Below are 27,771 nucleotides of genomic sequence, written 5' to 3'. Positions count from 1 at the left end.
CCAGAAATAGCAGCAGAAACTGTCCATTTCTCCTCCCAGCAGAAGATAAGCAGAAACCATCCTTTTTCAGTTCCCGCTCGCAAACCTTGAAATGTGTGCGCCATGCGATGATGTCAGCATACAATTTGAGAAAGTTGGGAGGTTGGATTGATCTGCAAAAGTGGGGGGCTCCCCTCCCTCCTCGCTTTATGGTTCCAGCGCCCAAGAGCAGTGACAACTGCCTTTGAACCATGGATTGATTTAATTGCTCTGTTTTTCTGTGAAAGACATGGCTATATTGGAAGCAGCTGTGAATCATTTTAAGTGCTCTTCCTCTCTACAATAAAGACAATGGAAAACAGTTTCACACCCCTCTGTCTTGTTTACAGCAGCTTGAGTTCCTGACTACAAATTTCTCTGTGGTATATCATGCAAGTATAGACAAATTCCTCTGCAACTTATGCGAGAAGTTAAGCTTAAGAAAAGTGGGTGGTCTTTCCATTCCTTTGATACCTAAGTAGGGAAATGAAATTTTTATAAAGTACAAGCAGGTTTCAGGTACCTATACAGTACTGGAATCCTATTGTAGTGAGAAAAGCAACCTAAGAGTTGAGTTAAACTGTAGTAGAAAGTGAAGTTTTTCTTTAAGGCATCCTTTGCCATCTCATAACTTAGAGAAAGAGTTATATTAAGGCACATACATCCTTCTGGAATTCCACAGCTCTCAATGATATGTGACATTTGTATCAACTTTTAGGCTGAACAAGAGCACCTTGTAGGGACGTTAGACCCCTGTGTGTTTTGCGCTGCCATCTTAGTAGGACCTACTTCCAGCAAGGTATTTTAATGATGCAAAACATCCTTAGCTTGGGTGGGGACTATTTACAGAGTCTGCGGGCTTTGATGAGTACACTTAAATCCAAAGCATTAAAGAACTAATGAGAAGCTTTGTAAGCTGCGTATAACCCATTGTAGCAGCTCCTGGGAGGCTTGCTGAACAGCAGATAAAGCAAGGAAAAGTTAAGGGAAAAAATCTAAAAAATGGAGAATGGCGTGCTGACTCAGAGAAAGACTTGCATTAAAGCACATAAAGCTTAGATTCATTGCTTGCCTGCAGTAAAACAGAAAACTATCTGTTGGATAGTAATGTGCAGAATTTGCCTAAGTAATGCATCATTTGTGAAATATGATACTGATGTATTCATAGTATCTACTGGCAGTAGAGTTGTTCGTGTATTTTCTAATCTTGTGTTTGTATTTTCAGTTGCTTCAGACAAAGAGAGCAATAAAAGCTTGGAGAAGACTAAACAGGCACACTGTCAAAGACAAGCTTAATGACCTGAAAAAGATCCTTAAAAGATTAAGATTTCTTGCCAAGGAGGTAAGTTCTTGAATGTGTGGCACATATTTACATACCTAAGCCTTTATAAGCAGAGAATGCAGTGATAAACATTGATTGGTTTTATTGTTAATATCCACTTTAGAAATTCTTGGATTCTTTTTTTATTCCAGCCCATGATACCTGCTTGCTATTATTAAATAAACCTCTTCAGAAACCCAAATCATGGCCTTATAGAATTTGTACACATCAGAAGTTCTATACATGCAAGGCTGAATTTAAAAATTCTGCATCACAAAATTCTGTAATCTAAAGACTACATGTATGTTTTCATGAAGTATTAAAAGACACACACATGCAAAAAAAGTGTTATTGTCAGAGCTCCATCCCCACTTTCTTAAATTAATCAACTGTAGGGTCACATAGCCTTGATATAGGGTATAGTTTGTTAAGGGCAGTTTCGGTATAATGCATTTTGAGTCTTTTTAGTTTCAGATTTTGTGATTTTTTTTTATTCCAATTTCTTTAGATCCTCATAAGGACCAAATATATAAAGTAGCCCAGTGAAATATAAAATATTGAAATCATCTCAGTCATAAATGGTATTTATTCAAGTAGTTTCAATTCCTAAGTTGTCAGAGGAACAAGTATCTGTCGACAGTAGTAAGTGAGGGCAATGAGTAAGTGAGGGAAGTCCTAGGTCATAATGATGTGACCGTGTTAAATGTGAAATGTCAATCACATTGTGTGTCTTCAAATTTCATTTTTAAGACGATACAACATACTTTTGCTTCTGCTCATTTTCTTCTTTTTTTCTCCCTACTAAAATATATTGATATATAGCTTTATTGCCTGCATGGAGTAAAACTAAAACCATTTGTTGGGTAGTAATGTGCTACACATGTACAGAACAGGACTCTATGGAAAGACTAGTAAAGATGCTTAGTGAGCACAGTTGTTGTCCGCTCTGATTCTGTTGACATTTGTGAGACCTATTTCAGATTAAATCATATTATATAGTATTATATTATGCACCACTGGTGTCAAGCATGTATTAAGTGCAGAGCTGAAAGCATTTCCCCAAAAATCGTCAGTCCTAACACATGCCAAAAACAAAGATACATTAGTGCAGTTGTTGATATAAAAAAAAATCTGAAATCATAAATCAGGCACATAAATCTATCCTAATAATACACAACTAAAACAAAATAAAATAAAGAAACAACCAAAAGACCAGTAACCCAGTAGAATCCAGAAGTATTTTACTCACTCTCTTCACTCTCTGACGTCTCGGCTGGAATCCCTTCAAAGGAGAAAACACATCCAAAAAAACACTCCATATAAATAGCACAATCAATTATTCAATAAAAATTCAATTAAAGAAAATCACAAGCATAATTAAGTTCAGAATTCATACCATTAGGTATGAGTATCAAATTTAAAAATATAGATGGCTTCTTTATATAAAAGTTTATCCTTAAAATAAGTGTCATTAAAGTCACAATTATTACCATACACATTTTCTAAAATGGTGCCTTTTAAACCCACAGATGAACCCTGATGTGCTTGGTGAAAATGAACTGCCACAAAACTAGTTTCTTTAAAGTTTTCTATATCTCTTATATGCTCAAGAAGTCTTACTTTGAACGCTCTCTGAGACTGAGCAGTATACAATTTGTTATATGGATATTTAAGGGCATAGATTATACCAGTGGTATCACATTTGAAAAAAACTTTTCACTACAAATCTATATCCACCAATATTCCCAAAACTATTCAAAATGTTTACAAGCCTTACATCTATTACATACACAGGTGCCAAAGTTAAATCTCAAATTATATACATTAACATTAGGCATAATAAATTTACCTTTTACTAGAACTTTTTTAAACTTTTCCCCACCCTAAATGAGAATTTAAGTTTCTCAGTTAACCATAACTGAGAATCTCCATTACATTGCATGTACTGCCGCTAGTATTTCACCAAACCTATTAGAATGTCACTAAAGCAACTATAAGTAGATACAAAATAAATGTCAGTCTGACTTCCGTCATATGTATTACCAACTTTTCTACACCTGGGGTAACTATCTCTCTCCCTCTTTTTTATTTTGGTGACTGCTCTGTCAATAATGAGCTACTATCACCCCTAGATTCAAACATTAGGCTTGTTCTCAGCATCTCCTCCTGAAGTTCTAAAGGGTCATTACATAACCTACTAATCTGTACCATTTCCCCATAGGGGAATAGGCTTCAATAGTATGTGGAGGATGACAACTGGAAGCTTTTAGATATTGGTTAATTTCATCAAGTTTTCTATGTACTTTAGTATGTAACCCTCTGGGCCCAGAAATATCCAATTCGGCATCCAGAAAGGACACTTTTTTGCCCTTCTATATGCCATCAAAAGACAGATTGAATCTATTGGACTGTATATGCTCAATAAATTCATCCACATTCTCTTCTCCTTCATCACACAAAAAAAATTAGATCATCAATAAACCGAGCATAGAATTTAACATGCTGTATATAAAATGATGATCTATATATACACTCCAGTTCAAATAACTCCATACTCTGGTTGGCATATGCAGGGGCAAATGCCGCCTCCATAGCTGTACCTTGTTTCTGTTGATAAATTTCTCCATTAAATTAAAAAAAAAAATTTTCTAAGCAGAAAGTTAACAATTCCAAAATATACTCTGTGGCAGGAGATTCACCCATAAAAAACCTAACAGCTTCAATACCAGAAGTATGAGCAATATTTGTATATAAACTTTGCACATCCATAAGTACATGTTCCTATTAATTTCCACATTATTAATTTTCTTCAAAAAAATCAAAGACATCTTTAATATATGCAGGAAGCAACATCACCTTAGGTAGTAACAGCTGGTGTAACAAACATCCAGTATTATGAGCAAAGTATTTAGTCCCCGATACTATGGGGCGTCCAGGTGGGTTCAACAGACTTTTGTGTATTTTGGGCAAACAATAAAAACATGCAATGTCAACACCATCCACACCAAATTTCTTTTTAGCATCATCAGAGGAAAAATACCCCAGTCTTACACCCTTTCCAATCAGGTCCAAATACTCACTAATAGCTGACCTGTACACAGAAAAAGGGACCTTCAGATAAACATTGTCATTGTGTAGGTGTCTATAGAACATATCCAAATGTTGGGTTACATCCATAATAACAAGTTTGTTGCCCTTATCAGAGGGCTTAAAAATAAGAGTCTTGTTATTACTAAGAGCTACCAGAGCAGACCATTTAGCTTTTGTTAAATTATATATGATGTTATTAACATTCCCCAGAAGCTCATACATTTCCTGTTCCACTGAAAAATTTAACATCTTGTACAATTGTAACACCTTCTCATTGTTAAAAATAGGAACAAACTTGCTTTTTGCAGAAATCATGCTAGTATCAAATAAATAATAAGTGTTAGTTGTTTCATCTGATACACAAAAATAAAAACTATCCATATCTGAATCAGAATCGATATCATCTGAATCATAATCTAAAGAAGGCATCTTGCCATTAAACAATACTTTAAGCTGCAGTTTCCTAATAAATCTAAAAATGTCACACTTTAACTCATGAAAACGTGGCATAACAGGAATGAATTACATAAATCTATCCTCTCAGAGCCATACTGGCATGCTTCATTCAAATGCTTCATGCTTCAAATAAATAAGTACATTTCTGTCTAAAAGTTGCCCTATAACATTTGTAGAAGTTAGTGAAATTTTGTCAAATCAGATATATAGTCTACATGGAAATGTTCTGATTTATACTTAGTTTTGAGCATGTTGTTTTGTATGTTGTATTGTTTTCAATTAGCGTAGATGGCTGGCTCTTAGACTGCCTACAGAATATAGAATTTTATCGAATCCTACAGATATGAAAGCACATTTCATTATGAAGTAGCAAACATACAGCAGTTTAGGTGTGCTTTCACTGCTGTTGTGTATGCCACATCACTCTGTTATGTTTGTATTTACCTGTGTTCTGCACCCAGCTATATTAAAGTAAAAGATTAATGCACTGTAATTATGGTCAGCCGTTTTTGTGGAATACTACATCATTTTTTCATTGTGTAACAAGTTATGCTTGTGAATATATTTTGCAGCCTCAGTGCACTTTGCCTGATGTGTTCATCTGGATGCTGTGCAATAATAAACGGATTGCATATGCTCGTCTCCCTTCTCAGAACATCTTGTACTCTGTAGTAGAGGAAGAGAAAGGAAAAGACTGCGGAAAAATCCAGACAGTTTACTTAAAGGTAAGCGTCAAGGTCCTGGCGCAGTATTACTGCTAATCTTTTTGGAAAATGTTTACTCCACAGGGAAGTACATATTGAAAAAACATTACATTACTCCTGTAATTCATTAATTACAGAACTAACAGTCTGCCAAGCAGATTAAAAGGAATAGCTGTTATAGAGCAGCTGTTAAAATAATTTTGTATTCTTTTTTGGCTCATGTGTGTGTGTGTGTGCGTGCGTGCGTGCATGCGTGCGTGTGTGTGTGTGTGTGTGTGTGTGTGTGTGTGTGTGTGTGTGTGTGCCTTTGGATTACTGAAGAAGCACTGTCCACAGCAAAACATCCATCATAAAGGAGTCTGTGTAACTTTCAACAATTTTGTACAGAAATACCTCAGATCATCTGTTGTCTGTCATTTGTAATTGTATATAGAAGCTCATCATATCTGGAATCCTAAATATTGTGAAGTAACTAGGTATCTGCAGATTAAAAAGGATGCATTGTAGAACTTAGTTTCTTAAGTAACACCACTGTGCAAGTATAGCAATGTGTTTTTTGTGACTGGAGTTTTTATTCTGGTGCCTCTTCTCTGATTCACATAAGTTGATATGATGTAGGGAGGCAAGGAAAACCCTCAAGGTCTTATTAAAGTACATTAGCCCTGAGCAACTTCCAAACCAGGAAATAAAATGTAGCCATGTCTGTTTAAGAGGGAAAATAGATAACTTGCTGAATAGAACTAGCTGCTTTATTCAGTGGGGAGCATTCTTGCAGAATGTTTTTCCTAATAAAAAGTACCAAGAACTGCTCTTTCAGTTGTGAAAGGTGGTATGAAGGGTACTCAGGGAGTATTCAAAGTGTGCAAAATGCATGCTGAATCAATGTAAAACTGATGTGAGAACACATATATGATAAATTGTGATGTCATTATACATGATAAACTGTGATGTCATTGAGGATTAAGGATGTGTGAAGACAATGACATCCCTAGCCATTCAACCAAGCAATAATGCCCGACATGGTGTGTGTTAATATGTAATTAATGCCCACCCAGGGGTGTTGTGAGGCCAGACACCAGAGGCAGAGGGCCTCTATACCCCTGGAAGGGCATTAATTACACATTAACACACACCCTGAAGGGCATTATTGTGCATAGAGAATGATCTGTCTGTAAAATTGTTTTATTTTACTTATTTATATTTTTTTATTACCATGCTATTTTTTATATATATTGGTTATAAAATAGTTTCTCCTTTTAATATTTCAAAGTTGCTATAGCATATGTAAATGGTGTTAAAGGAAGCATTTTATATCCAAAATATATCCTTTTTTCAAAAAAATATCTAGATATTTGCTTTATTTTTTACTCCCTTACTGCTAAAATGGTTTTTGACAGTCACTGGGTATTGAAGTTACTAAATAATGACATACATTTGACTTTCAGACTTTATTTCCTTCAGAAAATTCATGTTAACACAAATCCTGTTATTTAAATTACTTTTTAATTTTTTAAGTATAACATTTAAAATCTGTTTCTGTTTTGAAACTTTATTCCCCCTTTATTTCAGGTTTTATCCACATTTCATGAGCTACAAAGTCGAGAGGTACGCAAACCTCTTATCTGCTGCGGCCAGTGTTCCATCCATCTCACTGTCTCTCCCTTTGTCATAGAGACTCACCCACACACCCACACTCACACCCACCCACCCACACCCACACTCACACCCACATCTGTACTTCGGAAAATGCATGCTAACGCAAGTCTTATTATTACAGCAGCTTTCTGAGTTTTTAAACAGGAATATGTTCCTGTTTTGAACCTTTGTTCCCTCTTTATTTTACATTCTATTCAGTTAACTTATTATGTTAGAGGTACGTAAACCTCAACTGCTACTGCTGCCAGTGTTGGAGGTCCAAATCATCTTACATAAGTTAACTTATCACTTTATAGCTTGATATAGTTCACCATCCATGTCCCCTGATGCCATGAATAATTTCTAAATGTGTTAATTGAATTGCCCGTAAACAAAAGCACCTTTATGTTGGATTTCAGCAATTAGCTGGTGCACCTGCACAACTAACCTTGGACATGCCTAGTGATTCCTTGATATAATAAAAGCTAACTCCCCAGAACAAGTAGTCATCTCACCTACTTAGGGTCCTAACATTCTAGAGCTTATCCTAAGACAGCCATCTCCTGAATAACTCTTATCATATCTCTGTCCCCTGTCAAATGTGATCATAATTCAGTGAGCATCTCAATAAAGTCATCAAACAGTAATAACCACAGCAAACACCTTAAAATTCAAGTTCTTTAAAAAGGCAAACTTAATAAAACTTTATGAAAAGGTCTTTAAATTATTCTGTAATTATTTTTTCAGTTCCTTTGCAGCCTTTGTTCATACCTATACCTTAAAACTGAATTCACATCTATTAAAGAGCAGTCCCCATCAGGAACCAAATATATTGGCACATTCAAAAATAAAGCACATTGGTAGTTTACTCACATTAATGGACTGTACAATACAAAAACAAATATCTAAAACCAATCACAATGTACCCATTTAAATGATTTTATCAAATGAATCAGTAAAAATCTGAAAAACATCATCAGGAAAGTCAGAGATAAACATGGCCTGAAAACAACAACTGAAGCTAAAGATAATTGCAAATTCTTCTTTTAACTGCTTTAGAATATTAAGAATGGTGAGTAATGCTCTGACCTAATTCATAATGACACTGCCAGCTCTGACCCAAAGCATGCTAGCAGATTAAATGAGTGCTGACTTCATATTAGCTACAGCTGTAGAAGTTCCACACATCCCTGCTTCCCTACTATTCCTGTGATTACCACGGAACAAATCTTATCTACCTTCTTCAAGGCCAAAAATACAACATCCCTAGGCCCCAGTAATGTACCTGATTGCTTAAAAATAGAGCCATACATGCTCTGTCTGAGCCTTTGGTAAACAACTGGCTATGTTCCTAAAAAATGGAAAACAACTTTTGTAATGCTGCTACACAGAGATGACCCTACCTTAGACCCTGATAGTTATCAACCATCATCTTAACATGCCTAATAAGTAAGACCATGGAACACATCACATCAGATTAAATACCAGCTTTAAAGACTTTCCTCTCCCAGACCCATATCATTTGGCTTTGGTAAGCGTAGGTATTGCTTACTAAATCAAGTTAACGTCCTCAAAATTGTTAGAAGCTGTGAAGCTGAGCATGGAAACTACAAAGTCCATGCACCATACCTAGATTTGGCTAAAGCCTTTGACACTACCCCCCCCCCACACACACACACTGATATATTACAAATAAGCTCAGATAGCTAAACATTAACCTTTTTGTTTTGAGGTGGATAGCAAATTGTCTTTCTGACAGAAAAAAATATAGTTAAAGTATGAGGAGTCACTTCAGGTAGCATCAGGGTGACTAATAGTGTACCTTCTGGCTTTGTGCTGGAACCCCTTCCTTTCAGTATCTGTTTCTCTGATCTTCAATCTACAAATTCAGATGTTTGGCTAATTAAGTTTGCTGAAGACTGTAAGTTGTATGTTTATTCAGGTTCTGATACTGCAATACTATAGAAAGGACTAGACCATGCAAATCCCTGGACTAAAGGTAATGGCCTCAAATTCAGTGGAAAATGTGCATCATTATCACATTTGACCAACATTTTTTGTATGTTTTCCTGGAGCTTTTCTCCCCGGGCCTCTACTAGCCCGGTCAACAAATGTAAAATAAATAAATAAATAAAATAAAATAAACACAACTTTTTCTGCTACCTATAAGATAGATGGCATCCCTTTCCAGATTGATTCGGGTATCAGTGGTAGGTACATTTGTAGACAAGTCTCTGTCATTTGACCACCACGTCACATAACAGTGTTAAGAAAATCCTTCTGCTTGGCCAAGATAATATCCAAAGACATCCCATCTAGGTCTAAACAAGTTATCATTCCTTTATACCCAGCCCTCATTGGAGTAATTGTAAATACATCTCACACAAAGGCAACAAAAGACCTTAGAGATTTCTAATGAAAAACATCACTGGTTTAAAAACCTTGAACTACCAAGAGAAGCTCAGAACTATTCCCTGTACTCTGTCTGTTATACACTCCTATGTCTGGCTTTTTATTTATTGATTTATTTGGCATTTGTTTAGTGGGAAAGTCTGAATGGATATAGAACCCATTTTCAGTGGAGGTCCATAGAGAAATGTTCCAATAACAGGACATTTAATACACTAGTAGTAATACACAATTTGTAATGCAAGTGTGATGATAGAAGCATAGCCATAAAGAATCTTATCCTGTCCCATCTCCTTCATCTCCACCAATCAAAAGGTTCCACAAATGCCCATACAAAAGGAAACATAGTATGACACTAGCTACCTTTAAGAAGACTTTTGAGGACTGGATGGATAACCATACATTGTCACCCAATGAAACCTGATTTGCCCACCTGGAGGTAGAATGCACCCCTTGAAGGTGGATGCTGGCTAAATATCAGTAGCCCCTGGACTGTTTCTACCTCATATTCTCTGTGATACTATGTATGTGTTTGAGTCACAGAAGGGCCTCAAGCTTGGTCATCTTTTTGTTAAGACACCTGATGATGAGTAGAGCCACCTTAATTTATTCTGAGTTTGAATTTGCTAGATACGAATGATGAGCAGATGAACTCTGTCTGAAAAGGCACTGGAGGCAGCAAATGTAATCATAATGTGAAAACCCTGCTAGTAGAGGTGCAGACCATCCTTAGCAAATAGGTAGGTTCTGTATGCCAATTACTGAAGCCAGTTATCTTGTCCCTGAATTCTGGTTTCATTGTAGGTGATGAAAAAATCCTCTCAAAACCAGTGTATTTTGTGCCTCTGCCACATACTTAGAAATGTCAGTCATATCTCTCTGTATTTCTCTTTGATAGAGTGCTTAAGATCATTCAGTCTGTGTAGGCTACCCCCAGGTCAAAGTTGTATTTATCAGGATGGTGGGATATAAGTACCCTCACAACACAGGATCATAGGTTCATAGGTAAATAGTAGGCTACCTGCCCTTGTGGCCATTTTAAGCCTAGCCAATTTCCCTTTTGATGCTTGAATTAATTTTTCCCAATTATTATTAAAGTGGCCTAACCCATCCCATGATCGATAATTATATGTTGCCCCACATAAGAATAACTGGGATCATGCCATATATAATTTGAGGAGATCCATGGATAGGATAAAGCATTTAGGAGTTGGCTATGACCATTGCTAGTAGAGGGGGCATTCCTGTTGTAAATCTTTGATTATCCATCCACAGATACAATTAGCATTTAAATATGAATAGGGATGCGCTTTGTTTTATGTGGAAGGGAAGTCTGTTCTAGAGCAGCAGTATGCTCTGTGAGATATACCTGTCCCTCCAAACTGTTAAGATCCTTGATCCTAGCTAATGTCCTAGATCCTTGTTCCGGAAAGACATATAAGGGATCATCCTGTTTTTATCCAGTCTCATGAGGGGAGAGTCATTGTGCCTCACAATAGAGACACCAGTTACCAATACATTTAATAGGGTGGCTACATCCTTTGTAGACCAGGCATGGGGTATGCAAATTTGTGTTTCATTGAGGTATGTCTAGTGGCTCCTGACCTGTGTCATGATGATGTAGAGGTGTGGCCCAGGGGCTAATATTTCTTAGTTCTAATTCTAGGAGGCTTGAGGGAGTGACTTCATTACCACCTTGACAGAAGTAAAGGTAGTGGAGATGCTTTGTGTTGTGGTAGTACACGTGTTATTTTTTGAATGCATACTACTGTGATAGGGAGACCTCCATAGGTTCATAGGTTCATAGGTTCATCATTGGTCAAGATTTCTTCCAGAATCATTTAATACTCTTTCACAAACTGAGTTGCATTGTGACAACAATAATGTGCTTTTGTTACACATGAAGCAGTTTCTGCACTGCCTCGCAACACCAAGTTCTATCAGACGGGCTTCAGAAGAGGCAGGAGGTGAAAACAAATCCACATTAGTCAAAATGCAAGTATGCTTAATGTGGTGTGGTGTTAATGTAAAACGGTTTTATCCAACCTGGCAAGAGAATGTTGCTCAGTATTTGTAATCTTTGTTCTCCTTCAGTAGAGTTACAGCATGTAGCTCAACCAAACCTTGCACTGACATTTGCAATAAAGCTCACTGCCAACCAATGAAACTGAACTAGTCTGCTAGCAGCAGACCTTGCTAGGGCATGTCTCTCAGCGAAATCATCCAGAAAGTTAGAGCAGTTTGATACATAGTTTGATTCATAATATGGTAGTAATGTTTTATGATATACATGTGGTGAATAGTGCACAACAATGTATTATAGGACAGATCAGCAGTGCTGGCACAGATGCCAGAATTAATTTTGATGCTCAGAGAATGGGCAGTGAAGGCATGCATGCCACAATTAATTTTAATACACAGTAGATGGGCAGAGGAGGCATGGATGTTGCAATTTATTAACAGTGCAGAAGGAGAAAAATCATTGCAGCACAGAAACAAGATAATACAGTTTTCATTTGTTTATTCAGGTATGTCAAAGCAATGCAGCCATGGATGCTGCAATTTCTTGAACAGTACAGATTTAGGAGAAACACATATATTTGAAAAGTACTGTAAAGGTGAAAACATACAGTGCAGAAGATAATGATGGGAAAACAGCATAATTATATGTATAGTACTGTAGGGACACAGTTGTTGTTTGCACATTTCTGTATTGAGCAATAAATTGGTACAGCTGGTAAGGATGGCATGACACAGTGAATAGGTTTATGTAACTTGGAAATGAATTTCAGAAACGTGCCCATGGGTTGCTATATAGTATGGTATTGCAGGGCTGAAAGCTACACAGCTCAGCGCCAACAATGGCAAAGGTGCACAGAGGTGTAGAAATTATAGCAAGCTAAAAGCAGACAACAGCCAGTAGAAACTCACATTAGCTAACTATCAAAAAAGAAATGCTCAGAACACTGCCATTTCCCATTCTCTCACAAGAAAAAACTTGCTAAAATAGTTCCACACTTAAAATACTGGCAGGCAGCACAAGTCTCAGTATTAGCTAAAAAATGAGCTTTCTCGTTTTCTGCCAGGGAGTCAGTCTCACTGGTGAGCAATGTCATGCATCTCAGCTCAAACAAGTGCAAAGGTGCACAATGCAGCAGAAACAATAGTAAGCCAAAAGCTATTAACATCCAAGTCCAACAGAAATTTGCAATACTAGCTAACTGCCAGCAAATAAATCCTCAAAACACTGCAATTCCCCCCTTTCTCACAAGGGAAAACTTAATAAAACAGTTGTAATCTGTGCTGCCCAATGGGCCTTGCACTGCATGGGATAGTCAATGTGCTGCTACTTACCACATCATACATGTTATAGATTCATACATTGTTACTAGGCTAATGACCCGGGGCTTTCTAAGCATAACCAAAGAATAATGACAACCTGTATCCAAATAGGACATTGAGGGACAGGCATTTTTAAGCTACCTCTGTCCACAAAGGACATGGGAGCCAAGCCTGGGGTAAATTTCCTATTCCCCATCGACTGGTCTAGGTTGCTCTTAAATTGGGTAATAGACTAACTCAGCTTCACATGGATGGGAAGTCTGTTCCATAAGAGGAGCAGTCTCTGGGATACATATCTCTCTGTCCAGCACGTAAAGTTTATGTCATAGACAAAATTCAGGTCCTTAGACCTTGTATTTCTGGTACTGTCTGAGTTACAGATATGCAGGAGATTTGTAACTGTGGGGTTTGTGGATGACTTGTAAGCCAGGCATAGATCACCCCTCAGTAATCTATAGGAGACTGAGTAGAGGGAAAGGACTTTAAGGTGCTCTGCATAAGGCAGGTTTGTTATGCCTTGTATTCTTTTTGAAAGGAACCTCTGAAGTCACTCTGGTCAGGTACATACCAAAGTGAGCCTTGTAGTCTATAACTGGTCTGATAAGGGTAGAGTATAGTGGGATAATGATGCTATGCCCTTACCTGTATGTTGCACAACATAAAAGGATTTCCTCACTACTGTCTATGTGTGCACCCAGATCCCTGACCACTGAGTTGACTCTTAGTGGTGTATTATCAACATGATAATTAGCTGAGATGGCTGACTTCCAAAAGAGTACAGTTATGCATTTCTTAGCATTGAGTTTAAGACCATGGCTTTCATACCATTTGTTATTCAGAGATAGGCCTTCTTGAATAATGTTTGTGTCTGCAGGTAAATTGATGATAACCTACAGCTTGCAATCATCTACAATCCTAGTCTGTCATAAGCCTTCAGCATTTGTTTCACCTTCAAAGAAATAGATGCCAAAATGGAGTGAGCCCAGTACTGAGATCTGGGGGCCTCTTGGTGGAGGTGGCCTCACCTATTTTACCTCCTGGATTCTGTCAGTGAGCCAGTTGGCTATCCAGTGGTGATAAAAGGGTTTATGCCTAATTTAGTGAGCATGTCTATAATGCCTAAGTGGGGTATTGTATCAAAAGCCTTGGCCAGGTTGAGGTACACTGTGTGCACAGTCTTTCCCCCATCCATTTCTTTGGTGACCTTCTCAAAGAAGTCTACCAGATTTAATGGGCATGACCTTCATTTAGCAAATCTGAACTATAATGGGTCCATGGTTTGCAGGTCACCTATGTCCACATTTATCAAGTCCATGATGATATAGTCAATGGCCTTGCATATGAGGCTGGTCAGACTTATGGGCCTGTGGTTACCTGGATCGGTGATTGGTCCTCCTTTGAGCAGGTGATTGACTGTAGCCATCTTCCATTCCTTGGGGTAGAAAACCTGACTGTAGGCTCCAGCTGAAAAGTGATTCAAGTAGGCCAGAGAGGTCATGCTTCATGCTATTTAGTAACCATCCCTGACTGTTGTCAGGGCCCATTGATACAGTCTTTTTGGCCTTGGAAAGTGCATTGAAGATCTGTTCCCTAATAATGGTTGGAGGGATTGTGGTATGCAGTATTTCCTTTGGACTACGTGGGAGGAATGGGGGGGGGGATATTTGAGCTGAACATGTCAGCCAAAAGGTTGGCAATGGCTTCTGGTTCAGTGGCTGGTGATGCCATTTACAATAAGTTCTGCACATTGTTACATATTTCCCTTGAGGTTATGGACATAGTTGTAGAAAGTTTTGTGGATGTCCTTTGCCTGAGAAGCAATTTTTTCTTCAAATTTAGCATTTGAAGTATTAATTAACCCTCTTAGCTGCTTGTTAAAATCGGTCATGAGATTTTTAGTATGTTGGACTTTATCATTTGAGTTTGTCTTATTTTTAGTACAAATGGGCACAGATCAGTTTATACAGCTATCAATATAGCTGTACAGGTATTTTGTAAATAGTTCAGTGTATACTATGGTGTTTACTGAGTGTGGGGGTGCTTGGAATTTAGCCAAGGTGTCACTTAGAGAGAGGTTAGCTTTGGTATAGTTCCTAAAGGGTTTTGGTTTCACTGGGTTCCTGGATTTAATTTTTATGTCAAACAATACTGCCTTATGGTTAGATCTGACATGTGAGGACATTACTTTGGGTAAGGAACATTGTTCCCCCTTGTTTATGAGTACAAAGTTGAAGGAAAATGGACTAAGTCTTCCAGGATGTTGGCTTTAATGAAGTTTAGGAATTGCTGGGTTTGTGCATTACAAGTGGTATAGAATTCCTAATCAATAGAGAGGTAGTTGAGATCCCCCATGAAGATCATATAGGGTTGAACACTGAGGGACTCTAGTACATTGAAATAGGTAGCATGTATTTGCTGGGACATGGATGGGAAGCTATAGATTGCAAAGATATGGTACAAGACCCTGTTTATGATGAATTGCGCATGCATGTGTTCTAGTGGGTCATACACTTCAACTAGTCTGGATATGGTCTTTAATATAGACTGTGACTCATTCACCATTAGTTCCCACCTGTGCAGTACCTGGTCTAAAGGTGTGAAAGGCATTGTAACCTTGCATTGCTTGGGTATGGTCTGTGACTTTAAACCATGTCTCCATTACTACACAGATGTATACACTCTCCAGGAAGAAGAAGGCTTGTAGGTAGTATAGTTTTTGTTAAGATTTCTAGCACTGAGCAGTACCATATTCAGATATTCTTTTGTGGGTTCATTTAAGTCAGGAGGTTTAAAAATCTGGCATTGCCTAAAAAAGGCACTATGGGTGTGGAAAAGCTCTTACCCAATATCTGAAGGCCTAGAGGGTATAAGTGCAGATCATTCCTGTCAAAGCAGCATGGTCTGTCAACCATGTCTGTATTGTACTTTCTTGGACTGACACCAAAAGCTAAGCCAAGTATTTAAATCAATCATTTTCTGTTGCTTTTGTGGTATCATCCTTGGAAACGCTAGTATACTGTTTAGCGCTAAACTCAAACCTGCCTGAGACACATAATCAGTGAGCTCAATCATGTCTTGCTTCATATAATCAAGGAAGGTATGTCTGCATGGTACCTATGATTTAATGACCTGAGTGCCTGTGTGACATGATGGATCTTAGCCCCAGAAAGGCAGCTAACAGTGATTCTCTCCTTACTCAGTCTAATGAAGGGGACATCAGTCTGTTTCACTATAGAATCATTAGTGATCTGGAAATTTGGTTGTGCACTGGTTTGCCTTAAGGGCTCAGCAGTACAGGCATTGGATATAGTGTTATTATGTGTAGCTGTGTGTGGTGTTTTAAAGGAGTGTTTACATGATGGCTGAGAACTTTTTTTATAGTGCTGTGCAGGAGGTGTTTTAGGAAGGTTACCTGTAAGCAGGGTTGGCTTTTGGTCAACTGGTGCCCTAGGCAAGAGGGCTCCACAACACCCCCCCCCCCCCACGCAAACACACACACCACCTGGTGCCCCCATCCTGGTCTTCCTGCATCATCCAGATTACTTTTTTCATCCTTTTTCTCACAGTTTGTCTTACTCTTCAGGTTTTTTCCTGTATTAATTCAACATATTTTAAAGAAACCATTTCTTTACTGCAAAAAAATAAACAAATAAGTACTGGAAAAGCTCATCTGCTAGACTGGCACCATAGGTGGCCACCTAGTTTGCTTATGCCCAAAGTCGGCTATGCTTGTAAGTGCCTCAGCATAAGTAGTTTTTTGTGTAGGGTCTTCACCCTGTGCAGTAGGCTTGGTGCAAGTGTCATTGAGAACCTGTATAAGATTTGTTTTGGTTGTATGAGAGAGTTTTGCCACCAGCATTAAAGTGTATTTACACCTCTCGCATGCTTTATCCGTTTTATTAAGAATAAATGGGTTGTCAGTGCACATGAGGCAATTGCTATAATGCCTCAGAATACACATCTCAACCAGACTGGCCACAGTGAGTGCTGGGAAGTGCATACCCATGACCACTGATCTACTAGGAAGGAGTGAAGGAAATTTAAATATTGAATAGGTCAATAACACAAGGAACTTGATGAGCAGGTCTTAGCTATGCATAAACTAGATGCTCTAGCACTTAAAAAAATTCTGTCTAGACAACATGGGTATTTTAAGGGAAACGTACACTGTGAGGGAGTTCGGTATTGACAGATTACAAGGGAGAATTATGCTGTGGGATATCGGTGTCTATACACATCACTGCAAGACTCTGCTACCCGGACAGCAGCAGTTCACGGTGGATTTGGTAATATTTATTTATTTATTTATTTATTTGTATTCATTTACTGAGAAGGTCTACTGGGCCATAGTGAGCCCATTTTTAGTAGAGGCCCGGGGAAAAAAGCTCTGCACTAAATTGAACAATAAACAATATAAGCATAACGCAATGCATACTGTTCACAATACACAATACACAACATACAATACAGTACAATAGATAAATATGAATAGTACAATACAATAGGAGGGTTGCATTTGACAATTTAGAGTCAGGCTACAGTATTACAGTACAATATTAAGGATATAGTGGTTTACACAAGTAGAATATAGTTATCATAATTATCTGTAAGTGATTAACGCTTATTAAAGCTTGAATATAGGTGGTAGATATAGCAGACAGTGCCAGCAGTCTAGTTAAGTAGGAGTTAAGAGATAGAAAGAGTTGTATAAGAGTAGAGGTAGAATGAAGGGATGGTAGTATAGAGGAGGGAGTCAGGTTTTAGGAAGTGACATTTTGGCACATGTGTACTGCCAGAGAGAGGAAAGGTGTTGTTTCAGGGACTTTTTAAAGAGAGCTGGATTGCTAGTAGTCCACTCCTAATTGATGGTGGGAGGGTATTCCATAGTTTTGAAATAGTACAAGAGTAAAGCAGCTGACCAGCTGAGAGATTTGGTTTTTCAACATTCAAACGTAGTTGGTTTTCGGATAGGGGAGGTCTATTTGGATGGTACAGAGTAAGTAGAAAAGAAAGGGCAGGGCAATTTGATGGCTTGTATATAATTTTTTTTGCAGCGGTTAGTTGCAAATATGAAAGATAATGTAGAAATTCTAGCCAATTTAGTTGGTATAATGAGGAACAATGGTGAGATGAAAATTTTGCATTGGTGACAGATTTTGCAGTTTTATTGTAGCACATTTCTCATTTGTATTTCAAAGAGGACTCTATATTTATATGGAGAGGGGAATCCTTGTAGAAGAGATGGTAGCAGAAAGAAAGAAGCTAGGGACAGTTTGGTGGAGTGGTTTAGTAAGTAGTTGCGTCTATAGAGGATTCACAATTTTTGATGTGTTTTTTTAATGTTATTGTGAATATGCAGGCCAAATATTAGGTTTTTATCTATGATGACACCTAGTAGTTTTGTATTGGGAACAACTTCAATTATAGTGTTATTTTGAGAATGAATAATGAATTCATTCTTGTTTAGTGTGGTGTTTTTTTAGGGGTAAATAAAAGGAGTTTAGTTTTGTTGGAGTTTAGGGCGAAATGAGTATTGGTCATCCAAGTTTTGGTAGAAGTGAAAGCATTTTGAGTGAGTTGTAGTTCAGATATGGACTTGGCAGTGCAGATGATGGTTGGGTCATCTGTGTACTGGATGACTATACCTTGATTAAGAGTGGTGTGAAAGTTGTTTATGAAAATGCTAAACAAAAGGAGGGGCAAATATGGATCCTTGGGGAACACCTGAGGTTGTGTTAAGAAATGAAGAGAAGGAATGTTGCCACCTGGTAGATTATTGCCTATTTGTGTAGTAGTTTGAGAACCAGTTTAGCGTTGGGGGTGAGATGCCTAAGTTAGATAGTTTAGTGAGAAGTCGGGGTGGGAGTCCATATCAAAGGACTTAGAAAGGTCAAGAAAGAGTGAAGAAACAATTTTATGGGCATCTCATGCCCGGTTTACTGTATCCATGAAGGATATAAGAACTGTGAACAGGCCTAAAACCATGCTGAGTAGGAAAAAGGATATGGTTATGAAGCAAATAATTGAGAAGCTGATTGTGAATGTCCTTTGTCCCTGGCAGTTATGAGATGCTTAGTGGGTTTGGTAAGCCAGCTGGCATGATTAGTTTTTACTCTCTTTTGATAGACTGGGGCTAAATTGTTTAGGATCTGGAGAAATGTTGAGTTGAGGAGTTCAACAGCATCATCAAGAGAAAGGAATTTTAGTGCATCCCAGTTGATACTTTGTAAAGTTTCTTTAAGGGTGGTTGGGCAGAAATGGGATAAGTCTGTAGTTTGCTTATATTGGTGTTTACTTAGCACTGGGTGGGTTTGTATTATAAAGGCAGGTAGGTGGTCACTAAAACTGCTAGGTAGTGTCCCTGAGGAGGAGATTCTATTTGTAATATTTGTAATATAAGTGTTTGATTACTTGTAGGTTATTATCCAAGCATAGTGCAACTGTGACACTTAAATACCAGAGGAGATTTGTTAAAAAACCCCACAAACAATGCTCTGTGACCAATCAAAAAATGGCATGCTCTTCTTTCCTTTGCACAATTTCGAGCCAGAAAATTATTCAGGTTCCCTCTACTCTTAATAAAGTGGAACCGTGGCAGGTCTAACTAAAGACTGCAAAAAAGGTCAAAAAAGTGCAGATATTCAACACAGAAGTACTCAATCAATACAGCTCTGCCAAAAACATTGTGAAAAACAAGTACCAAAATAGTGGATATGGTCATGTAAGTCTTAGCTTTTGTAGAGTTTAGCACAACCCAGCAACACTCTTCTTCTCAAGTAGCATGGTTGTCAAATGTCGCAAAACACTCCAGGCATAGAGATTCAAGTTTTAAACAAGCTAGCTCTCTAGCCAATCAAATAATAAGACTAACAATAAGACTTAAAGCAGTAATTTCCAGCTCAGAAGGGCAGAGGCTATACTCTTCTGCTACAAGAGTGTAGACCACAAACCTTCCTAATGTAAAAATGACTGGTTTTGAGCCCAAGTGCTTTAACCAGAACAAAGGCACTTAGAATGACTGGCACAATAAGCCTTCACCAGCAATTCCCAGCTCAGAAGGGTAGAGGCTATACTCTCCTGCCACAAGAGTGTAGACCACAAACCTTCCTAATGTAAAAAATAACTGGTTTTGAGTCCAAGTGCTTTAACTAGAACAAAGGTGCTTAGAATAATAAACCAGTAAGCCTTCACCAGCAATTCCCAGCTTAGAAGGGTGGAGGCTACACTCTCCTCCCACAAGAGTGTAGACAGCAAACCTTCTTAATGTAAAATGACTGGTTTGGAGCCCAAGTGCTTAAACCAGGACAAAGACACTTTCAGAATAACAGACAAAATAAGCATTCAACCAGCAATTACAAATTTGAGAGAGTGTAAGCTACCTCTGCTGTCACAAGAGCATAGATCACAAACCTTCCTAATGTAAGAAAACTAGTTTGGAGGCCAAGTGCTTAAATAAGAACTAAGAGACTTCAAGTAACAATTACAATGTAATCAGGTTACTAACAAGCAGTAATAAATGCAGATTAAATGCAACTGAACACTAAGAATGTGCAGCAAAAGCTAAATAAAGTAGGAATAAGCACAAATACAGGAAAAGCTGCTAAATAAACTATATTTTTAGTAAGTGGGAATATAGGAAACAGAAGATAATTTAAGTTTAAGAGATTAAAGGGGGGGTTCCAAGTTAATCTTGCAGTGCTCAGTAGAATGAGCTGATGAGATGTCCATTTGTGATTCACTGCTGTGTCTAACAGAGGAACACTTCTGTCTTTAATCAATAATCATTCATTATTGCATCTGAGATATTTTTTGTCCTGCATGTGGTAGCTGGTACAGAGGGCATTTGGCATTTATGAATCACACTGAGGATCTTTTATGCCTTGTACATACAAGTTATATATGTGTGGATGAATACTGTCCTTGAGAACTACTGTACCCCAACTTATTCTTGTTTTTCAAAAACCATAATAGATTTTACAGCTCCCCCAAGCTCTTCTCATCCATGTAATCTTCTACGGCCAAAAATGCTGCTTCTGAGGAAATTATGCAGTGTGTAACTTGCACCAGTCTAAGAGCCAACAGTTAACTCTATTTTCATAATTGCAGCCCTGATCACCTGGGATATACTTCACTGTGTTTTGACTCTTCACATTACTGTCACTTAATGTGATTTATACTGCTGGGTTATAAACAAACCACATTACAGTCTATCTAGTTTGTATAATATCCCTTCCTTAATGGAGCAAGTTCCAACTAGTGTAATTATGCATGGCTTGTTTCATAGTGACATCATAGTATCCTAAAAATGTACTGCAACTCAGTGTTAACATTTGAGCTATTTAAAAGTCCACATGACGTGCTTCTTCATCTTCTTAGAAAACACTATATCTCATTTGGAAGTGCCTTCCATGATACTTCATGCCCAATGAGTGGCGCACAGCTACAGTTATCCCACTCCACAAGGGGGGATTCACCTTGGATCCCGGGAACTATCGTCCCATCAGTCTGACGAGCCTGATCTGCAAAGCCATGGAACACATTATCATGGAACTTATAAACAAATATACTGGCAACCTTCAAACACTGGACCCCACCCAGTTTGGTTTTGTAAAGGGACAATCTTATCTCCTAATCCAATTGACTTCTTTGAATCAGTCTCCAGAGCCATGGATGAGGATAAGGCAGTCCACACAGCCTATCTGAACCTCACCAAGGCCTTCAACACCATCCTGCACTCTGGAATCATAGATAAACTTAATAAGCTGGGCATTAAACCCTATGTCAGTTGATGGGTTGCCAACTGACTTACTGACAGAACCCACACTGTAAAAGTAGCTGACTCAAAATCCAGCTCCAGACAAGTGACAAGCGGGTTCAGTCCTGGGACTGCTCTTGTTTGGCATCTACTTCTCTGAAGTACAGACCAGCACTAAGGGACTATGGCTAACAAAATTCGCAGATGACTGCAAACTGGGAGCCATTATTGAATCCCCAAATGATGTGGATATTCTACAAAAAGGCCTTACAGAAACAGGTGCTTGGTGCCAGAGCCATGGGCTCAAGCTCAATGCCAAGAAATGTATAGTTATCCCCTTTGGGAAAAACCATGTACCCATGAATTACCCCATAAGGGGCAGTACACTAAACACAGAAAGTGTGATAAGGGACTTAGGGACACAGGTGGACAGTGGTCTCACTTTCGATAACCACATAGCCACAACAGTCTGGAAATCCTTCTATGTGGCACACCTCATCACTAAGGGCTTTTCATCTAAAGAAAAAAGGAGGTCATTGTCCCACTGTACTCATCCCTCATTAGACCCATTATAGAGTACAATGCCCCATTTGGTATGTACCTCACAAGACATCTGCAACAACTGGAAAGGCCACAGTAATGCCTCACTAAAGGAATCACAGGCCTAAAGCAGATGCCCTATGCTGACCGTCTAAAAAAACTCCAGCTGCACTCTGTCGCATATCGCCTACTCAGAGGTGATCTCTGCTTAACATACAAGGCCATGTCAATCCCAGTGCTATTGGACATGCTACACTTAAAGAAATCCCAATCCCTCAGAGACACACACTCCATGGATCTAAATCTGGTCATCACAATGAACAAAAACATGCTGGAGGGATAGGTCCCTGACCCAGAGACTCCCAGTACTCTGGAATAGATTGCCCATACATGTCAAGCTGAGTGCCTCTTTGGCCGTCTTCAAAAGGAACCTTGACGATTGGATGGGAGATAGGAAATTTACCCCAGGGATCATGTCAGTCACCCTGCTAGACAGGGGACCAGAGAAGTAAATATTCTGGGAAGAAATAGCCAGGGAATTGATATGGCTAGGCTTGTATAGGTCCTAGGGCCGATAGCCTAGTACCAACCTATGAACCTATACAGAAATAAGAACCGGCATGCAGCGTATAATTTAATTAATTGTGTTAGTAATACATAAACCATTGGTGGCAAATTTGTTTTTCCCCTCCAAGTCACCCAATGTAGGCAGACTGTAGAAATAGTAAAGTGTGACATTACTGATTTGACTTAAAATGTAGATGTGTGAATTTTTGATCTTCCTATATATGGAGCAGTTCTGAATTGGATCATATGAGTAATTTTAAAGAAAATATTGATGTTATTTTTAAAATAAACTAAATAAAAAGAAGGCATATTATAAAAAATAATATGCTATACTGTATCAACCAGCATACAACTGTTTCTGACCCATGCTGTAGAAAATGGTTATTCCTTCAGCAATTTAAAGTAAAATGCAATATTTAGAACATTTTAAGCATCTTGCATTTAGAGATTGGATCAAATCATGGTTTTCCACTGCATCTTAGCCTTACAGCTGACTTACTCTCTCATACATTTTCCTGTTCTGTGAAGCTAGGAATTTGGAAGCTCTTATCTCATTCAGAACTGTTGTCTTTCTTTATCGTTGTACTTATTGTTATGTATTTTATATATATATATATATATATATATATATATATATATATATATATAATGTGAGTGTGTGTTTAAGTTAAGTGAGTGACCTTATTTATTTTCTTAAACACCTTTATTGAATTATCAGTTGCGACATAGTAGTGAGTGACTTTATTATTCTTTTCATTCGCACTAATTTTGCTAATTGAAATTTTTTGCAATAAGGAAGGCACATATTTGCTTTTGAGCTAGCTGTTAGCATTATATTTATTTTTTGAAGTACAATGAATCGACAGGGCCTGGGCCATGACTAACAAATGCCATTGAACCTAGCTGTTATACAAAAAAGTAAATAAATTGGGGACACCTGACTTGCACCCCACAACTTTGTCATGTAACCACATACTGACAGTGGTTTTAAGTACTTATGCAATATTTACAAGTTTTAATCATGACACTATGAGCATATGAAATAATTTTACCTTGTTTAAAAAGCAAATGTAAAGAAGAAGAGAGCTAAACGTTTACATAAATGTACAATCATAGTTTTTATTTTAGGTATTAATACACTAAAGATTTTACTATAGCATTAAAGAAAAGCAATTCAGTCAGAAAAAGTCATTCATCTTACAGTTTCTTCTTTCCCCAAATATTTATTTTTTCAGTTGTTGAGGGTATGGAATTTTTCCAGCTCAAAGATAAAAATTATAGCAGTATTCCCAACTAATGATCCCTGTTATTGCTTCCCAGCTTGTTTGCTGTCTTACTTGACTGATTACACTATGCAGTATTAGGAACTCCTGGTCTGTTTCTTTTATCATTTTACTTGACAGAAAAAACAAAGTTTGATAGCAAATATGGACTGCTTGTCCCATGTTTTCTGGTTGTAATCCTCTATAATTAAAAATATCTAGTTTTGTTAACCTATATTCTGTTTCTTCCAGCATCCCTCTAGAACTGGTTGATATCAGTGTAACACATTATTGAAATTGCCATTATTTCTAATTATTTCTAATTACACAACTTCCTCAGATGGCTAGCTTGTCCATGTATAAAGCTTTTGAGGAACAAAATGTTTCCTAAAAGCACAAACCTACCTCCTCCCTATAGCTTCAAGCTGAGATTGTTTTTTTCTGTACACCTCTTCTAAAACATGCTGCAGTCCATCCATCCATCCATCCATCCATCCATCCATCCATCCATCCATCCATCCATCCATCGACAATCCCTATTTCCAATTTTTGCACATGTGGTCAGGGTGTCACTTCAACAGTGGTATGTTTGACTTTATTTCCCTAACACATTCAAATGTTTATATCATATCCTTTAGTTTGTCACACCTTATTTTCTTCCAGAGTAATGTTAACATTTGTTCATATGCCATTTTTTGTGGATCATGCACTCTTTCTTTTTATTGCTTTCAGTTATGGAGCCTCCATTCCAACAGTGTCTGCAGAGAAGATGTCTCAAAACTATATGGTATACTGCATATATGAGATGAACAGATGCAGATTAAGACAGTCATCCATGTATATTCATCATATCATACTGATCACCATAGTAGTCTTAGCTACATAATCCTCAACTGTTCAGATTTTCACAGAATGTCCATATTTTTTTACTCATATTTTTCATCTGTTTCTAACAAAAGTGTAGTTTTCTGGCAAATCACTTGCAAATGATTGAGGACTGAAATCAGAAAATAATGGTAGACATTTGATTTTCAGACTTCATATCCTCCAGAATTCCATGCTAATGCAAAATCTGTTATTCTATCAAATATCTAAGGTTGTAAAAGCAATATTTAAAAAGTGTCCCTCTTTTTGAACATATAAGAAGTTGAGAGGTATGCAAGTAAGCTATATGGGTTATTTCCTGCCAAGGATATGATGGCTGGCCAGCTTCCAAAGCTTCAGGGCACCTTCCATGCACCCAACTGTCATGCAGCTCAGTCTGAGCTGATTGAAAGACAAGTTTAGTTATAAAGCTCACCAGAGCTTTACAACTACTGAAGAGTATGCTCCTCTGAGGCTTTGAGTATTAATGGATTGTGTTTTCCTTTGCTGGACAGATATGTTTCCTTTGGGAAAAAATTTCCATTTCCTAAATGTATTGATGTTTTATTACTTTTCAGTTATTTTATATCTAGGAGTGTTATATTTTATTGGACTGTCTGGAGACTGTAACATACTTTTAAACAGAGCACTTGTTTTTCCTGTCAGTTTAAAAGTAGTGTTAATTAACTAAAAACATATTTTCTGTGGGGAAATTGTGGCTATTTTCCTTGTTGGGGCTGGCATAATTTGTGAAAGTACTTTTTACTGTGTTTTCCTGTCAAAAAAGAGTAACTTTTGTGGACTGGCAGTTTTACTGGTATTTGCTGCTTGTCTTTCCCTTGGAAAGAGGCACCAGTTTCAGCTTAACAATAAACAGTTGGTCCTTCTTCCAGCCACTAAAAGAAAAAGCTAAGCAAACAGCCTTTACCACCACAGCAGGCTAGCTATTTGCCTCAGCAGCAGGTGGGTGCCTCTGCTGTGGTCATTTGTTATATCTCAGACTGCTTATTTTATACCCTGGATCTTTCTGGTGGTAGCACCTACAGCCACTGTGGAACAAGGGTTAACAATATCCTGTGCAGCTTTTTGAGTCCCCTCAGTGGGCAAGGAAGAGACACTCTTGTTGATCCTGGGAGAGAGAACAGGGAAGGTTTTCCCTGTTGTGCCAGAATACTGTACCCATGCCTGGAGAAGCAGTTCCTGCCATAAGTAACATGGTTGGCCCCATTTTTCCTGTCAAAAATAAACCAAAAGCTAAGCATTTATCTACTCCTCCTCAAATTTTTTTAGACACGAGTGTTTAGTCTGTCTGGCTCAGGGTTTAATTCAGGCTATCGATCCTTCTTGGATAGCAAATTCTGGTAAAAGAAAGAGGGAGTCCTCTTTTCTTGAAGATATTCAACAATCTGAATCTGAACAGAAAGATTTATGGATGGATGGATTATTTTTCCCCAGATGTCTGATTCAGACTTAGAGGAGGCCTCTCTTTCTGATTCTGCCTGTGGGGGGGGTTCTTTTTCTCTAAGCCTATTGCTCAAATGTGATAGTGTTTTTAGTGGGAGAACACTTAGGTTTCTTGGTCCCTCAGAAAATACTATGAGTTGTTACAGAAGGATTTTCTAGAAACTACATCCATTCCTCCTCATCTGTCAGCATTGGAAGATGTGTGTTTGTGTGTGTGTGTGTGTGTGTGTGTGTGTGTGTGTGTGTGTGTGTGTGTGTGTGTGTGTGTGTGTGTGTGTGTTACTGCCTGCAGTTTCCCTGTTAATCAGCCAGCTGCTCCTAAAAGGCAGATAGGCTGCTCCTCTACCCTACCCCATTTCCCACCCACCCTACTTAATCTAGATTTATACTCTAAACTCTACACTAGTACCCCCCCACCTCCCAACTCCCAATCACAACTTACTCTGCTTTACTCATTAAGACCTTCCCCAACCCAACCTATCCCTTTAACACTCACCTACTCCTTTCCTAATTATCTATTCAACCCACTCTCCTACCATCCTCACTTTCTCATACTCACTCTCACAATATGCAACTGCAATTCCTTATACCACTCATCTTAATCATCCTCTCCTTGCTATCCTCTTATCACACCAACCTTGATAACCATTCTATATACCCTATTCTCCCCCATCTCACACCCACCCCTAACAATTGGCCCATCTTCCCCATCTCACCCTCCCTATATAATACTGTGTGTATTCACTATCACAAATTTAAATACATTAACCTCACACTCTCCCCCTCTAAACAGAAACTTAAACTCATTACCTACCACCTCTTTTGCACTAAACCTGTCATACCTCCTATCACTCTCCTACCAGATGGGGGCATTCACCCCAACCTTGGTCCGCTAACTCCATCCAACTCTACTAACTCCACCTCATTAAATGGTTTCCTACTCCCATCCTCCCCATCAAAACTCCTTTCCATCTACTCTATTAACCTACAAAGTCTCACAAATAAAATTACAGACTTACATGCATGGATTGCTAGTTACTCTCCCCACATCCTAACCCTAAGTGAAACATGGCTCAAATCCCATATCACAAATGCAGAAATCCTTCCCCCAGGTTATAACATATTCCGGCAGGACAGACTATCCAAAAAGGGTGGAGGTGTAGCTGTCTTATACTCAGAACATCTTAACCTTACCCCCATCTCAATCCCCCTCCCTGACTTCTCTCCTGGAGAACTCATCTTCCTTAACTGCCACTTTAACCCACACAAAAAAATTGCAATTGCATCCATCTATATCCCTTCAGATAATAATATTCCAGTACTTGCATCTATACTAGCCTGGAC

At 38.2% G+C, this 27,771-nt stretch overlaps 1 protein-coding gene across 1 annotated transcript in view; it reads left to right on the top strand.

Moving 5' to 3' along the window:
* LOC122817026 (fer-1-like protein 4) overlaps positions 1–27,771 on the top strand; it is a 1,119,105-nt gene that overhangs the window by 600,209 nt on the left and 491,125 nt on the right. The window contains exons 21-22 of the mRNA XM_044090141.1: positions 1,244–1,360; positions 5,458–5,610. Of these exons, the coding sequence (XP_043946076.1) occupies positions 1,244–1,360; positions 5,458–5,610 (270 nt within the window). The remainder of the gene's footprint in view (positions 1–1,243; positions 1,361–5,457; positions 5,611–27,771) is intronic.

The sequence above is a fragment of the Protopterus annectens genome, chromosome 12.part0 (assembly GCF_019279795.1).
Source record: "Protopterus annectens isolate FY-2018-M chromosome 12.part0, PAN1.0, whole genome shotgun sequence".
Taxonomy (NCBI): Eukaryota; Metazoa; Chordata; order Ceratodontiformes; family Protopteridae; genus Protopterus; species Protopterus annectens.
This window is presented reverse-complemented; position numbering and strand designations above follow the sequence as displayed.